The 16,076-nt window shown below is 41.2% G+C and overlaps 1 protein-coding gene across 2 annotated transcripts in view; it reads right to left on the bottom strand.

Moving 5' to 3' along the window:
- Nucleotides 1-37: 37 nt before the first annotated feature.
- Nucleotides 38-16,076, bottom strand: part of PLEKHH1 (pleckstrin homology, MyTH4 and FERM domain containing H1) — a 58,962-nt gene continuing 42,923 nt past the window's right edge. For both annotated transcript variants that reach the window (XM_076344835.1, XM_076344836.1), the window contains exons 21-29: nucleotides 14,587-14,764; nucleotides 14,018-14,173; nucleotides 10,365-10,465; nucleotides 8,413-8,554; nucleotides 7,369-7,511; nucleotides 6,161-6,290; nucleotides 4,461-4,547; nucleotides 3,769-3,915; nucleotides 38-3,463 (exon numbers count right to left, since the gene is read on the bottom strand). In XM_076344835.1, the coding sequence (XP_076200950.1) occupies nucleotides 3,287-3,463; nucleotides 3,769-3,915; nucleotides 4,461-4,547; nucleotides 6,161-6,290; nucleotides 7,369-7,511; nucleotides 8,413-8,554; nucleotides 10,365-10,465; nucleotides 14,018-14,173; nucleotides 14,587-14,764 (1,261 nt within the window). In that variant the 3' untranslated portion in view covers nucleotides 38-3,286. The remainder of the gene's footprint in view (nucleotides 3,464-3,768; nucleotides 3,916-4,460; nucleotides 4,548-6,160; nucleotides 6,291-7,368; nucleotides 7,512-8,412; nucleotides 8,555-10,364; nucleotides 10,466-14,017; nucleotides 14,174-14,586; nucleotides 14,765-16,076) is intronic.

Here is a 16,076-nt window from a genome sequence, read left to right as displayed (position 1 = left end):
TTGGCTTTTAAAATAGTTTCTTTCATTCTGAGAATAATACAGTTTAATTCATGATAACTGCATTTTATTAAGAACAAACAGCAATCTCACAGTATCTCCCAGCCAGCCTTTTACATACACACAGCAGTTAGGAAAACAAAGGCTTTTGTCATCCCATTCTATGCTGCAGCAATAGTCAATTTAATCAACTGCCAAAAGCATCGATTAAAATAAAAATTGTTTTCTCTACCAAAGAATCACACAAAATAGATATCTACACAGGGTTGGTTGGCTGGTTGAAGTCAGGTAAGCTATAAATAGGAGGTATATGTGCATCCATCAGAGTGGGGTGGCCCCTGAAATACTCAAGTATTGCTGAATATTTTTAAGAAATAAGGAAGAAAAAAAAAGTTCTATATGCCATGCTTCTCAATTTAAAGTGCAGTTATGGCAGAAAATAATGAGCTTCAGGACCGCTCTTGCTTATTCAACATCTCTCCTTCCTGTTTGCCCTGGTACAAGTCTCTAAGGATGTGAGTGTTAGCACTGTAAGGTAAGTACAGCCTCTGAGCTGTGAACTGGAGACTTACGCTTTGAGCATCCCCAGCAGCGATGACAGCTCAGCTTATTCTGAAGCAGCTTTGTTACTGGTGGGATACAAGAAGCAGGCTGCCAAACAGACCTTCAGGTACAGGAGGAATTGTTAGGCACAGGTGATTGAGTGAGGATGAATAATGCTCTCTCTATTCAAACTGATGTAGCTATACTAAGATCACGGGGGGGGGAAGGAAATACATACTACTGACCATTCTGTCAGGATATATAGTTACTTAGAAGTATCTAAGAAAAAAAAACTAAATACCTTCTCAAAATTGTTTTTGGCTCAGAAAGCTTCTACCCTTTTCCATAACTTCAAGGGATGGTCCTTAAATTCATAACAAGTGAGTACATTACAGTATGTGCAAATCAGGTCTCTGTTCATACAATCTTTTCCTGTCTTATGTCTGCCATATTGTTTCCACAACCCACCATGGGGTGGTTTGGGTTCGGTCGTTCTTTTTTTGTTTGTTTGTTTGTTTGGGTTTTTTTAATGTTACAAAGATGCTGATAAAGGATTGCTTAGAAAGATTTTTGTCTGTTCCATGCTTTTCTCTTAATTTGTGGCTTTGCACCCACCATAAGCATGAAACGCAAACTTCTTGAACTATCAGCTCCACTGTGTGCAGGAGTTGGATGTTTCAAAGTTGGTGGCAGGTACTAGGGAGTAAAAACACTGGTATGGTTGGTTGGTTCATTTGTGAATAGCTTTGGTTTGCTATTGCTGAATTCTTTCTAATGGTTGGATTCACACTGTTTTAATTTGGGAAAGTTGCCCATGAATGCATAATTATTATGAAGTTGCACACAGTACTTTTGAAAGTGCAGTTATTCTTCCTTAGCTTTTTTAGAATGCTTATCAAAATAGCTGAACTCAAGCCAGGTAGGTTTAGATTTTTTCAAGAAGTATTGCTATTTTTCTTTTATTTGTTTAAGATCTATTAACCTTCTCAATCATAATGAAGTCCCTTTGAAACAGACAAAAAAAAATTCTTTAGGAAAGTCAGAAGAACAATACTTGAGTACACATTTGCTGACTACCTCCTCCTTACTATGGTAGCATGAAGGAAGCAGCTTCTGTCAAGTCAGAATGGCAGAGCTGGTTTGAGAAGATCTGTTCCAGTTGCTGAGAGACAGAAAAAAATACAAAATTTGCTTGCCTTGTCTTCCTTTGTCTGAGATTATGTGCAGTTTCAAACACATCCCAAACATCTACAACAGTGATTAACAGAAAGAGTCTTTGAAAGTGCTTGTCTGATGGTGGAGCACGTGACACATTCAGCCCTGCAGCAGAGATCTAACTTTCATCTGTTGCGTAGAACAGTGTCGATTCCCAAAATGCATCAGTCCTGTAGGGGCTAGGGCATCATCTGACACTGTTCCAATCCCACTTGTTCCAAGTCCTCAACATGCAAAGAAAGTAGGTTTCCACCTTTATTTAAAGTTGAAAATATTCTTGAGTACCACTGAACTCTTATTCTATACTCCCTAGTTCAGGTCTGAAATTACCCTTGACTTGCATAGGAATTATTATTGTCAGTTTAGTTCCTCTTCCTTCTCAACAGTCTCCTCTTTCTTTCTTTCACATCTGGAGCAAGGACTTGGAAAGTTTGTCTTTCAATTTTAGCATCAGTTTCAGGGAGGAGCTGTTATAGCTCCGGGGAAAATTAAATTGTCCTCTTTGTTGTGTTAAGCAGTTGCATAAAAGCTATTATAGTCTCTGCAAAAAGACATCTTAATAGTTGTTCTGGGAGTGGCAACATTGAATTTGAACACTGGTAAAAACTTTAATATGATGGCTATTCACAACCAGAGCATAGAGCTGAAGTTATGTCTAAACTATCTGATCAGACTATGTCACGTTAATCTTTACACTCTGGTAATAGCCTTTTCAGTGTATGTCTAGTTTATGATGCGGTGATACGCAGCTCCTAATACAGGCAGTATTCAACAGGATGACTCCTTGTACAGGGTTCATGCCACATGCCACAGTATCCATTACCACCTCTTTCTTTTTATTTTTCACAGGACTGTGTGCTCAACTTGCTGCAGTCAGATTCAAGCATATATACCACTCAAATCTGCCTTGCAGAGGTTGCAGTCTAATTCAGGTAAAAAGTGAGCAAGTTAGGGATTGATGCAAACAGAAGATTACTGGAAATAATTATAATAACTGAAAGGGGATAACTGATGAGGAAGAGAGGTCACTAGGAGTTTTAAGAGCTGGACTGAGATTCCACACACAGGGTGTGCAGTGATCTAAAGGCAGGTGCAAAGCTGAAAGCGGGAGGGATCAAAGAGAACACGTGTGCTTGTAAGCAAAGCAGTAAGATCAGGAGATGGAAGAAGAATAGGTGCAAGGAAAGAGAGCAGATGTAGTGTGGCTGGAGCACTGTGCAAACAAATGACCTGAGGCATAGTATTCTGGATGGAATGTGGCATGAAAAGGAAACTCCTGCACAGTCCCCAAAATAATTTTTTTTTTTTTAAGAGAAAGGACACTGCCTCTACCCACACTAAGGAACTTTGTCTATTATTATGGAAAAAGAATCAGAGCTCGCATTAAAGTAAGGTGTGTAACCAGCAAAATCATAGCAGTCTGCAATTCAGTACAGAGCAGTGCAAAAAAAAAAACACAAAACCACCAAACCAAAAAAACCAAATAACAAAACAACCCCCAAAAATCCCCCAAGTCATTTGGAATGAGCCCTCAGAGCAGGGTGGGCCCCTTAGTGCTTCGGGGCACAGAAGGAAAAAAGCACCGACTTTCAGTCTCCCAGAGCTTGTTGGCAGGTGTTTTGCTTCGGGAGGGCTGTGTAGAAGGTAGGAGTGAAGGTGTCGAACGGTAGTTAATATAGCTGGCAATAAGCAGTGTTGCTTCAACAATCTAGGGAGAAAGAAAATTATTAACTGCAAGTCAATTAGAGGTAAGAGTGCCCTTTGATTTTTAGAGCCTATTGACTGCATAACTTTTGCAACTGGCTTTCTCACATGGAATTGTTTGGTTTTGAAATGAAGGTCTGTAAGAGTTAGGTAGAATAAGTCTCGATTAAAGGTTCCAGCTTACAAGGGATTTATTGAATATATATAGCTAGTGCAGCAGCCACAAGTACCGGTCCCCAGGGCTTGTACAAAATGCCCAGCTGTGATGCTGCCAGCTGGAAAGAAACTCACTGTTCGTTTTGTAATTACCTTTGGAATTGCCATCGTGAAAAGGAGTTTTTCAGTGCTGTTTTTTCCAGAACTCCTGTCTTTCATTTGACTGACTACAATCATGAAGTCATCTCGACAGCCTCCAAAGGTCAGCACAGAGGAGTATGAATAAGAGACCTTCAAGTGCTGCAGACAACAGAGAGTTTGAAAGAGTCATAGTTCTGTAAAAGAAAAAACGGCCACCTTAAACCAGTATATTTGCTACTTAATGCAAGAACACCAGATCGCCAGCAGTAATAGGCAGTATAGGTAACTGGCTCTATAGGTAACAGCTGGCAGAGAAATCTCAAATGAGAATTGCATTTCTAGTTTTCTCCTAGCTTGCTCGATGCCTCGCTGCTTCAGAGCAATAGTCCAAACTTTGTTATATCCCAGATGGTGGTAGTAAAGCACATACCACTGAGATTTTGCAAGATGTATGAGCATGTTTGCTGCCCATCAAAGAGGCAGTTAGCTGTTTCATGAAACCTTACCTTACACTGTAGCTGTAATTTTCCTTTGTTTATGTAGCGTTCAAACATAGCACTGACTTCCCTCATCTCTGACTTCTACAAATTAACTTCTGGATCCATTTGAAGTTAAAGACAAACTTTTAGTGACTTTAAGTGGACTCGGGAATGTCTTTCTGTGGGAGGTAAGTTATTTTTCTTAAACAGTGTTCCTCACCGTACCATAGTGTTATAATCCAGTATGCTGATACCATCTTCATTCACAGCTATCCAGACTGGACAGTCTTCCAATGAGGAAGGCAAAATAGGCTAGAGAAAAAGAAAATTATTAATTTAGATATTTCTTGACCACCACACAAAGATGTTTCTGACGTAAATCTTGGGGTTTAAGGATAAAGTGAAGATGAGAGAGAATCCTATAGGCTTACTGGTCTGACCTGGTTTGATTTTTTTAAGAGGACTTCTCTCAAAATCTGGAATAACGTTTTCAGATTTACATAGAATTTTCGGACTTAGTGGCACAAGAGATGCAATGATAATGAAGGCTTTGATATTAATTAAATTCCGTCAGTGTAGTTAAAACTGAAGGAAATGCTAGGACAGAGCAACAAAACAGCAGTTCTGCTCTGCTCTGATTCTTATACTACTCCCATCAGTCAGTCAGGCAGTGAAGCCTGTTGGTTTCTATAATACCAGTGCACCCAGTACCATCACATCAATGCAATTTTCTTTCTTACGGCTTTTGACAAATGTGCATCAATTATCTGTTAAAGATGAGTTATGTGTTGTTATGGCTAATGACATGAATCTTTCCTGGGAGTCTGCTATTACGTGGCTAATGCCATTGGCTTTTTTAAACATTGCTGTTTAACTATTGAAAAGTTATAAAATATGTTAATCATCAGAAATATCAACATTATTTAAGCTGAGTGGAACTATTCTATATTCTGATTCTTCAGTGTCAGTAACCTCAAATACCAGTAGCCTCTCCTGCTTTTACTGCTGACAGTGGAAATAATTGTCTTTTCAAAAACTTCTTGTATATTTACTCAAGAGATCCCTTTCATCCTTAGACTTTATTCCATAACTATAGCAGCTTTGACTTCAAAGCAAGAGACATGTAACTATGAACGAGACCTATCTCAAGCTTTCAATGGAGGAGGTTTCTGCTGGGTTGGGGAAGATGGTTAATGCCAAAACAAGATTTCCCAGACAGCCACTATGTGCTAAGACATTAGTTTGGGCATAGGTAATAGGTACAGAGCTCTAGTCTGGGATGGGCTGAGGGATGGTACAAGCTACTTGGAGAAGCACTCCCTCCAGCTGTTCTTTGCTGTCCCACTGATGCCTGTGGGCTGGCAGCTTACCCAATACGTGCTTTAGTTTGTCTGTTTCTGCACCAGGACATTAGCAGTGCTTGCCTCTCTCATGTGGCAAGGAAAGCAGCCAGCTCTGTGTCAAGCAGAGAACAGGACTGAAATACCCATTCTTTTAGCTAGCATCAGCTGCCAGGTGTGATTTATGGGGGACTCCTCCCTTCCACCCCCCCAGTGGTATGTAAATAGTATTTTTTAAACTATCATTGCAGCCTTGATGACCTGGGAAATTCCTGTCTGAGAAAGCTTTGGCAAGGTTTGTAAGGAGAGTTAGTACCCTGGTATTATGATCAACTGATGCAGCCAGGGAACCTTCAGTGTTTATTTACTGAACGCTAGCAACCCCTAGTGTTTAGAACATGTTTCTCTTCCTTCTTTCTAAACCTGTGTGGTACCAAACAGAGCTGTTCGTTCAGAACAGTCTTGTTCAGTTTTTCCTCTTCCTGAAGTAGAAGCATTTTCAACCCGTCTTACCAGATATCATAGGTATATGTCTGCTCAGATAGTTCACTCTCAGGAAAAGGAAAAAAAGCGTGCTCCAGTTACCTTAGCAGCAAATATTTTGGTTCCAAAGAGAGGCCATTTCCGGGCCACCGTCAAATAAATTCGAACGCATTCTGGTGGAGAGCATCCGTGCAGCACTGTCCACTTCGTCGCCAGCGTGTCAGCCAGTTGCCTTTCAGAATCCAAGACACAAGACGGCATTATTTACTAATGTCTTCCAAGGAAAGGTGAGTAAAATTATGACAGTTAATAGATGTACCTCTCATTCCAAAAGAGCTGTTCTACACAGCACAACTGACAGTGCTAACAGCCCTGTCCATAATGAGGGTTGTACAACCTGAGTTTATTTTAGCATTTTCTCTACTTCCACAATTATTTTACTGCTAGTTTACTTGAACACCCAGGAATCCCAGTCACATATAGGTTGCTCACTAGTGTATATATTAAACAACTGTAACTACAAACACTCAGGCAGCTGTTACAGTAAAATCCTGCCCAGCTTGTCTTCACATTCAATTATACTCTCACCTTCATCTTAACTTGTCTGTAGTATGCTCTATATGGAGTGGCAATATATATTAACTCACTCTTGATTTGGCTCACTAGGGATGGTTTGGCAGTTATCTTGCTACATGCAGATGGAATTTGCTTCCAAAAGGAGGTAATTGTGTTAGTTCCACCACTGCATCCCTAAGTAGCTTTGGATCTGGAAGATTATCATTCTCTCTCATTAAAACAGTTAGAGCTGAGATCCATGGCAGCATGCGAACTCTGTACTTGAGATCTCTGCATTGTGTGTGAGAATTTCCAAGTCAGAATATCAAAAAGTCCTGCCAAAATATGTCCTACCAGAGTTGCTGCATGGCCTGAAGCAGCCCATATGTGCTGGCTTTATGGCTCATTGCAAGTGTTAGGCATCTGGATTCAATCGACACTTGGGGGAAGGGTAAAACAAAAATTCAGAAACAGAATTTATCTTAGGCTTAGGTTACAGTTTGTTGGAACTGAGATGCTTAATTTGGAAGTGAAAGGATTAAACTTCTTGTCAAGGGGAAAATCAGTTGGTGATTTTGCTCTTTTTATATTAGTTAACTGCTATTTTATTTTGAAGGAACCTTTTCCTGACACTTGTGTTTCGTTTCTACACCAAATAATCTTGACAGGGCTCCTTGAAACTTCTTAAGTATAAAGACAGAATTTTGCAAGTAAAATTTGTTTCAGTGCAAAGTACAGAAGAGCAAACAATTTACCTGAGCTGTTCAGGAGTAAGGTTTTGCTTGTAGCGTTTGGGGTAGAATTTATCTAAGACCTGGTGGAGAAGATGCTGCATTTTTGATTGTGATGTTCCCCCAGGACTTGAAGATCCTGGTCGATCCAAATCCCCAAATTCCACCTAAGACAACATCACAGTTTATAGTGCAACAGAACTATGGGATTTTTAGTGCAGTAAAACATTCCATGAATTTCCATACCGATAACTACTGCGTTTATTAGTCATGCAAAAAGACACCATTAGGCTGGGGAACTTTGTCTACAGCATTTACCACAGTAAATGTATACCACAGAGCAACTACTGAGGACATGACTGCCCAAGGAATTCTTTATTGATCTAAGAAAGTGGAACAAGATCTCAGCCAGCTACTTGTTGTAGGGAGACACTTCTGTATAACTGCCAAGCTTTTGGGGTTTGTTTTCAACTGGCCAATTAAAACAGCCTATTTATAAATCGTTTGGACAATGTTCCTGGCTTCTTCATCTCAGTTTATGTTGCTTTAACAAATGCAACAATCAGTTTCAGCTCAGTAAGAAACTATTATCCTCCTTATCATGCCCACAACCCATATTGTGTGTTTTATGTGGTAAAATGCTAAATGCAAGCCTGAAGGTCTAATGGAGGATCCCACAAAGTGCTCTTCCTGAGTAAGAGGCTATTGGCAGTGCAACAGGGAAAGTTTTTACTATTAAGTGGAATTCTAGTAGTGATACTATTTCCATATTTCTAAGACACTACTTGGAGCAGTTCTGGGGATAGTCCAGCCTCACTGTTTTTGCCAATATTTTTCTTCAGAAGGAAAGGAGAGGCACTCCTATAGCAAATTTCCCTACAGCAAAAGGTGTTCTAACAAGATATGTATGCTAGTATAATGTGTTTGGCATGGTACATCTCAGACTGTATGTTTGATAAGAACAACCACTTTTGATGTAAGAGAGGGCTGCTTAGTCAAAGATACTCAGTGTACAGCTGAAGTCCCTGGAGGACAAAAGGGAGGATTTCTGCCCATAGCCATACTCACCTGAGCCATCAGAGCCACCATTTCCAGAGCTAATTCCTTATTAACAGGAAACCTTCCATTGGCTATTTCACTGCTGACTTGGAAGGCCAGTAGCAACCGCTCCCGGTCTGTCTCACCTTTGGCCTGGCTCCGAAAATATAGCCTAAAAAGCAGAGAGGATTGTGAAGGTAAAAAGATACTGTGAACTGGAAGTAGAGGTGAGAACTTTAGTCAAGGTGAGTAAAAATAAAAGTGGGTTTTTTTCCCTCCTTCTCCAAAGTGAACTTTGTGTATTGCGGGGGTACTGGACAGAGATTTGGAAGCTGAGGTGCTTCCCTTATGAACAAGATTTAGGCAAGGAGGCTCAAAACATGCTTTCTAGCTTTGGAAGCCATTTGAATTATGAGCACCAACCACTTCAAGACAGTGAAGCCTTATTAAACACAGGTAAATCAGTGTCTGTCCGTCCCATCATGCACAGACAGGCAATATTTAAGATATGGCCTTCTCTGCTCACAGAATACAGAAGTGCCTCTGCTCTACATGTATAAACTTCTACATGACAACCTTGTAAACTTGTTATTTTTGCCAGCTTTGTTTTGACCACCTACACTGATATTGTTATTAAAAAAAGTCTTCAGTTTGCTTCAGCAGGAAATAAGAGACCCAATTAGTAGGCTTTATTTCAAAAACTGAAGAAGCATTCTTGTAAATCAAAGCTTCCTACTATTTTTTATTCCCTTCACACTTGCAATTTCTTTGACCTGGTATAGCAAGATGACTAACGGGTGTTGAAGCCACCAGCCTGGGGAATGCTTCCCAGAACCATTCCTCATGCATGCCTATTTACAGCCCACACCATCTAATTAAAGTATTAATTTACAGCTGCATCTATGACTATATATTCCACAATACCACAAAAGATATTCATTCCAGTGGATCAGTTTGTTTATTTTTATGTCAATCTAAGATTAACACCACCATTAGGACCATAGTGACCTTACACATGTCTTATCAGAGTCCTTGGTGTTAGAACAGCCTAACCTTGGGAAGACCTTATCAAAACATCCTTGCTGTCCAGTCTAGGCACATTCCAGTCCAACAAAATACTGCTGCAAAGTTTCACTCCCGAAACAAATACTGCCTTCTGGGTCAAAAGCAATAACTTCTGCTTCCACCTCTGTATACCAACTAACAAAGTTCACAGAAATTTGTTTCCACCATCACAGTCAACAAAATCTTCATATATTCAATACAGAGCTTCGTATCTTTTTGGTTCTGGAGTGGCCTTTGTTTTGCCTGCAAACATTATTCACATGCAGAAAGCCATTCCTTGTTCTTATACACAGTTCTCCATTCATTGTAATTCAGAATTCCTGTCTGTATTATAAATGATGAACTTGTTCCAGTTTTTGGTTTAGATCTTTGTCTCATACTTTCATTCTCTATCATCTCTTGTCATCTAACTTTTCACATTTCTTTCTTTATATAGTCTGGGCACTGCTACTACATGTCTCCTCTACAACTCATGCCATTTAGAACATTGTTCTTGTATCTTTTTCATCTTTGTGATTCTTCACTTAATTGCAAGTTTCAGCATATTCGTTTTCACTGGTGATTTTTCCCCCAGGTCTCTCTTCCTCTCACCTAACACACGTTATTTAATTATGTTTTAGGATCTAGGCAAATGAAATTGTGCCAAGTATGTCTTACTGTGCTACAGCTAGCTCTTAAACCATTTTACGTCTGTTCTGCTATTGCAAAGTGTTTTGGGTTTTACCTCTAGGCCATATACCCTCTTTTACACATGTACCACGCACAAAAGTCATCACATCTCAGGTAGGATTTGAACACATCTTAGCTCAAATAGTTTTGGCACTAACAGTACTATAAACTACTGGCCATCTACAGAGATATATCCAGTCTAGAAATGTTTAACAGCAGTAGTGAGGCCAACCAACAAAACACAGTACCTGTTCTTATAGGTCAACTTCACAATTCTTGTGCCGCCTTCATATTTCCCAGGATGCAATTCTTTTAAGGCTTGTTCCCATTTAGAAATGACATCACAGATCTTTAAAAAAATATCATGGAGAGAGGAGAGACACTGAGGTGAAATGTATAGTCAAGGCTTGAGGGGAAAGTAAGTGAAAAAAGTGTTGTAGAACACAGAAGATAAGGAAATAGACTGGATCAGCATAAACACAGCCAAAAGTGGCAAAACAATTCCTTTTTGTATTACACAGTATGTAAAAATTCAAGTGTTTCAACTGAAAACTCCAGCTCTAATCTGCAGGGGGACATCTGTAAGTGACTTCTGGTCTGGTAGCAACTCTATGGCTATGTCTATGTTAGCAAGCAGCAAAGCCCAGGAGGAGCAGATCTGCACAGTGGAACACCTGTTCCTAAGACTGTATGCCCACACTATATGAGTTTCAAAGGATTTTCCTTTGGACTAGCTTTAGTCTGATCAGAGGGCCTGAAAGCCCACTACTCTGTTGGATCACATCTTCCAGTTCATGTTTCACGTAAAAAGAATCCATTTCATGCTCTCTAAGGTTGCTCCTTAATGTGAATCAAAGCATGGTTAACAGGAATGATTGGTAGGTTTGCTTCAAAAGTGCCCTCCTGAGCTAAACTAAAGCACTAATGTATCCTCTGAATAGCAGCTATCTACATGCTTGGCTAAACCAAACCCTTGGATATGAAAGTCCAAACTTTGGGAACATTCGGTCCTAGATTCCAACTTTGTAACTCAGACGTATTTTTAGTAATAGCATGGTTAATCTCTTTGGTTCCATTCAACTTCTCTTGGTTATTCCAGTCCTTTTACAAGTGGTCTAATAAAGGCCCCTACTCTTTTAATGGCATCTCACTAAAAGGAATGTGAACATAAGAAGGCACATGAAATACATAATCAGATATCCTAATCCTCTCTTAAGAAGCTATTGAGGTTGCCTTGGCACGTAAATAACGAGTTAATAACCAGTAAAAGCAATGCCTTTAATTGTCTCAAGCTCCTTCCTTTACTCTAGTATCTCATCTCTCCAAATGGTGGTTCAATTGCCAGCAAAGCTCTAGATTATCTATCTGATCTGTATCAGGCCATGAAAGCGAAGTATATAACTTGGCACTGTCTATGGTAGTTTCCTCTTCAAACCATCTAATTTAAAGTTATTGGCATCTTTTCCCTCTGTTGCCCAATGTGAAACTTTACACTGTGTAAAACTGAATGTTTATGTTCCTTACAGGTATCAGGGCCTCTTCAAAGTTGCCACCACCACTATTCCTCCATCAATGCTGTACGACAAATTATTCTCCCGGATTTGTACCAAAATCTGATGTGTCTCATTCGTGGCCGCTAGCCTGCTCACTTAAGACAGTGATCCAGACAGTCATCTCCATATTAAAGACACAGACGTTAATACTTTATCTGCTTTCCTTTTCCCTTGATCTGAGGCACTCCTCTCTTTTTTAAAGTGAAGGCATACTCAGTAGAGCTTTCTCCCCTAAGTACACTCATCAACAATGAAAGCCTGATTTATCTGGAGATAACAAGGAGATACTTCATAATCCAATAGATGAGATTTATATAGACATGCTAAGAGGCTCACAGCCTAACATAAATTTGTCTCAATTAGGAGTGTCGCATTTGATATTAGTTGTGCTATCTGATCATGCTAGCTAGCTCAGTCATGTTTTAATTTTGTAGTCAAGACAAATTAAACTTTAATATCTGCTAAAATCTGAGTTAAAGACTTCTTAAAAATTGACCAATTTATCACCTACTAAAACAGAACATGCTTTGTCTTAACTAGTATCTCAGACTAGACTGAGCTAATGATAGAATCATAGAATCATTTAGGTTGAAAAAGACCTTTAAGATCCTCAAGTCCAACCATTAACCTAACACTGCCAAGTCCACCACTAAACTATGTCCCTAAGTGCCTCATCTACACGTCTTTTAAATACATCCAGGGATGGTGACTCAACCACTTCCCTGGGCAGCCTGTTCCAATGCTTGACAAACCTTTCAGTGAAGAAATTTTTCCTAATATCCAATCTGAACCTCCCCTGGCACAACTTGAGGCCGTTTCCTCTCGTCCCATCGCTTGTTACTTGGGAGAAGAGACCAACACCCACCTCACTACAACCTCCTTTCAGGTAGTTGTAGAGAGCGATGAGGTCTCCCCTCAGCCTCCTTTTCTCCAGCCTGAACAACCCCAGTTCCCTCAGCCGCTCCTCAGAAGACTTGTTCTCCAGACCCCTCACCAGCCTCGTTGCCCTTCTCTGGACACGCTCCAGCACCTCAACGTCCTTCTTGTAGCGAGGGGCCCAAAACTGAACACACTATTCGAGGTGCGGCCTCACCAGTGTCGAGTACAGGGGGACAATCACTTCCCTACTCCTGCTGGCCACGCTATTTTTGATACAAGCCAGGATGCCATTGGCCTTCTTGGCCGCCTGGGCACACTGCCGGCTCATGTTCAGCCGGCTGTCGACCAACACCCCCAGGTCCTTTTCCGCCAGGCAGCTTTCCAGCCACTCTTCCCCAAGCCTGTAGCGCTGCATGGGGTTGTTGTTACTCAAGTGCAGGCATGAATATCTCATCTCTGAATACTAATCTAGATAGACAATACCCAAGTGATCTTGCTGCATTAAGAAAAATTTATTAGCCATTTAGCAGTTCTTCAAAGATGTATGCTGAATGTAGAATAGAATAGTTTGGGTTGGAAGGGACCTCTACAGGTCATCTAGTCCAACCCCCCTACCGTGGGCAGGGACATCTTCAACTAAATCAGGTTGCTCAGAGCCCCGTCCAACCTGACCTTGAATGTTTCCAGGGATGGGGCATCCACCACCTCTCTGGGCAACCTGCTCCAGTGTTTCACCACCGTCAGCGTAAAAAATTTCTTCCTTATATCTAGTCTGAATCTACCCCTCTTTAGTTTAAAGCCATTCCCCCTTGTCCTGTCACAACAGGCCCTGCTAAAAAGTTTGCCACCATCTTTTTTATAAGCTCCCTTTAAGTACTGATAGGCTGCAAGAAGGTCTCCCCAAAGCCTTCTCTTCTCTAGGCTGAACAACCCCAACTCTCTCAGTCTTTATTCATAGGAGAGGTGTTCTATCCCCCTGATCATTTTTGTGGCCCTCCTCTGGACCCGCTCCAACAGGTCCATGTCTTTCTTATGCTGAGGGCTCCAGAGCTGGACGCAGCACTCCAGGTGGGGTCTCACCAGAGCAGAGTAGAGGGGCAGAATCCCCTCCCTCGACCTGCTGGCCACGCTTCTTTTGATGCGGCCCAGGATACGATTGGCCGCCTGGGCTGTGAGCGCACACTGCTGGCTCATGTCCAGCTTCTCATCCACCAGTACCCCCAAGTCCTTCTCGGCAGGGCTGCTCTCAATCCCTTCATCCCCCAGCCTGTATTGATACCAGGGGTTGCCCCAACCCAGGTGCAGGACCTTGCCCTTGGCCTTGTTAAACCTCATGAGGTTCACACAGGCCCACTTTTCGAGCTTGTCCAGGTCCCTGTGGATGGCATCCCATCCCTCTGGCGTGTTGACCGCACCACTCAGCTGGGTAGCAGAAGAAAAAAAAAAAAAAAAAAAAAACAAACAACCACCTTCATGTTGCCCTGCAGACAGTGTTCCAAATTCCTGCCAGAAGGATCGTCTGTGAACAGAGAAAATCCCATGTGGGATGGCTTCTTCATTCCTGTCTCCTGGTTCAGTCGCTGGATGAATTCATCAACTGTTGAGGAACCATCAAAACCTACAACCTGCAATGAAAGAGGAGCTAATTGAGGATAACTTCCAAGAAACGTGACATTGATGGGTATCACAACTAATGAAGCCTGGTTTCCTACAGATTGGTGTCTCACGATTGACTGCCAGCTCCAGTAACTGCACTTGCATATTGTCTCCCTTCACATTGCATTATTTCTAGTACTTGAGACACTTACGACATCTCTCCCTTTTCCCCAGCTACTTTTTCTTCCTAAGACCTGTAAAGCTGGGGCTGGATTCCTTTCAGTTTCTCAGGAAAAATGGCTAAGATGGCAAGGAGGAGAAATAGTGTCTATCTCCCAATATCTGATACATATAAACACCATGGTGCCACCCACCCACATGATGGAGGCAGTTCATGGTGCAGTCCTCTAGTTCCCAGAAGAAGGCAGCTGCGGTGGCTCACCTGGTAGGTTCCATTCATGAAATGCACTGGAATGCTGAAGGGGAGTGAGTGGTGGTAGGGATTTCTCAGCAGGATGGACACAATCTCCATCCGGGACGGCTTGGCTTCCCGCTCGCCAGTCTGCACAGTGCGGTCTACTGATCTCTGGCAGTAGATGGCATACTTGCCTATTTCACTCCTAGCCAAAGAGGTGGAGATAAACCACAAACATGCTTTAAATGCCATGTCCTCTTCCATTTCTCATGCCATGACTAGAGCATTCCTCCCTCAGGCTTTTGCTCAAGCAAAGATACATCTCTGTGCAGATATTCTAGTTCATCTCAACAGACTAACAGCTCAAGTGAAAAGCTACAACACAAACCTGAGCTCCAAGGATCTGTAAAATTAAGGTAGATAATGGACTCTCTGGGAAGTGCAAGAGCATTCCCTGCTACTAGATGGACTGGACATAGTATAGGAATATCCCCTTCTGTACCCTGTTGCCATCATAGTATCCATTAAACGTAAGACCAGTTCACCCTCAAACTTGCTGTTGTGCCAGTGGAATTTAGTTACTATCATGTCAAGTCCTGATAAGAATTAATAAGTTGTCATGCATTAGTCTCACTTACAGGATTATATAAGTTGTGTTTATCAATTAACATGGTTATACAAATTATAAGTTTCCATGTATTAACCCTATCTGCCAATCAAGAGACTCGACAGATTCAAAGCAGGCTCAGATTTGTTGATAGTTCAATACAGTATAGGGACAGTTACTAATATGATCAGTTTACTGTCTACTGAAGAGGGTGCTCCCCTGAACAGCACCAAAAGGATATAAGTGTCTCTAAAACCAGGCAGGAACAGCCAATTACACTTTTTGCAAAAGTGTTAAGAACGTATATACTGAATAAATTCTGAAATTGAAGGATTTATATGGATTTATAACCGTGCTATCACTTTGCAGGGTAAACTAATTCCATTCAAGATGCCTTCAGGAGCTCAGTATGTGATTAAATCTCCAGTTAAATCCCTGCAAGCAACATGGAAGTCAGGAGCTCTGGCTTTTCACTGTAGCAATATATTGCTCACCTCCCCAGTAATGTGTTTGAACAATTTTCAAATGGAGAATCTTGCTTCAACGAGAAGCTGTTGTGTCTGGCTTCCAAATTCTCCCGAGCCCTGTGTCTTCTAACCTAGAACTGTGCTCCACTTTTCTTACTCTCTTAGAGATTGGATGTATACTCTAAGGTCACCTTTCATGAAAAACAATACCTAGAATGAAGATCTAGTGTAAATCTAGACCATACGCATTATGCAGTGTAAACATTCTAGTGTCTTGTTTGCTGTATGAAACAGGGAAAGCATATCTATTTAACTGGTCAAGAAACAGCCATACCTGCTCCATCTAAAGAGACGTAAGTATTCCTAAAGCTAGGCAGAAGGATCTAAGCTAAGTCTCATTTAGCAACTGCTCTAAATCTAATCTAAACTACAGATGAATATAA

The sequence above is a fragment of the Aptenodytes patagonicus genome, chromosome 7 (genome assembly GCF_965638725.1).
Source record: "Aptenodytes patagonicus chromosome 7, bAptPat1.pri.cur, whole genome shotgun sequence".
In the NCBI taxonomy this organism is placed as follows: domain Eukaryota; kingdom Metazoa; phylum Chordata; class Aves; order Sphenisciformes; family Spheniscidae; genus Aptenodytes; species Aptenodytes patagonicus.
Note: the sequence above shows the minus strand (reverse complement) of the source record. Positions and strands in the feature narration are given on the sequence as shown.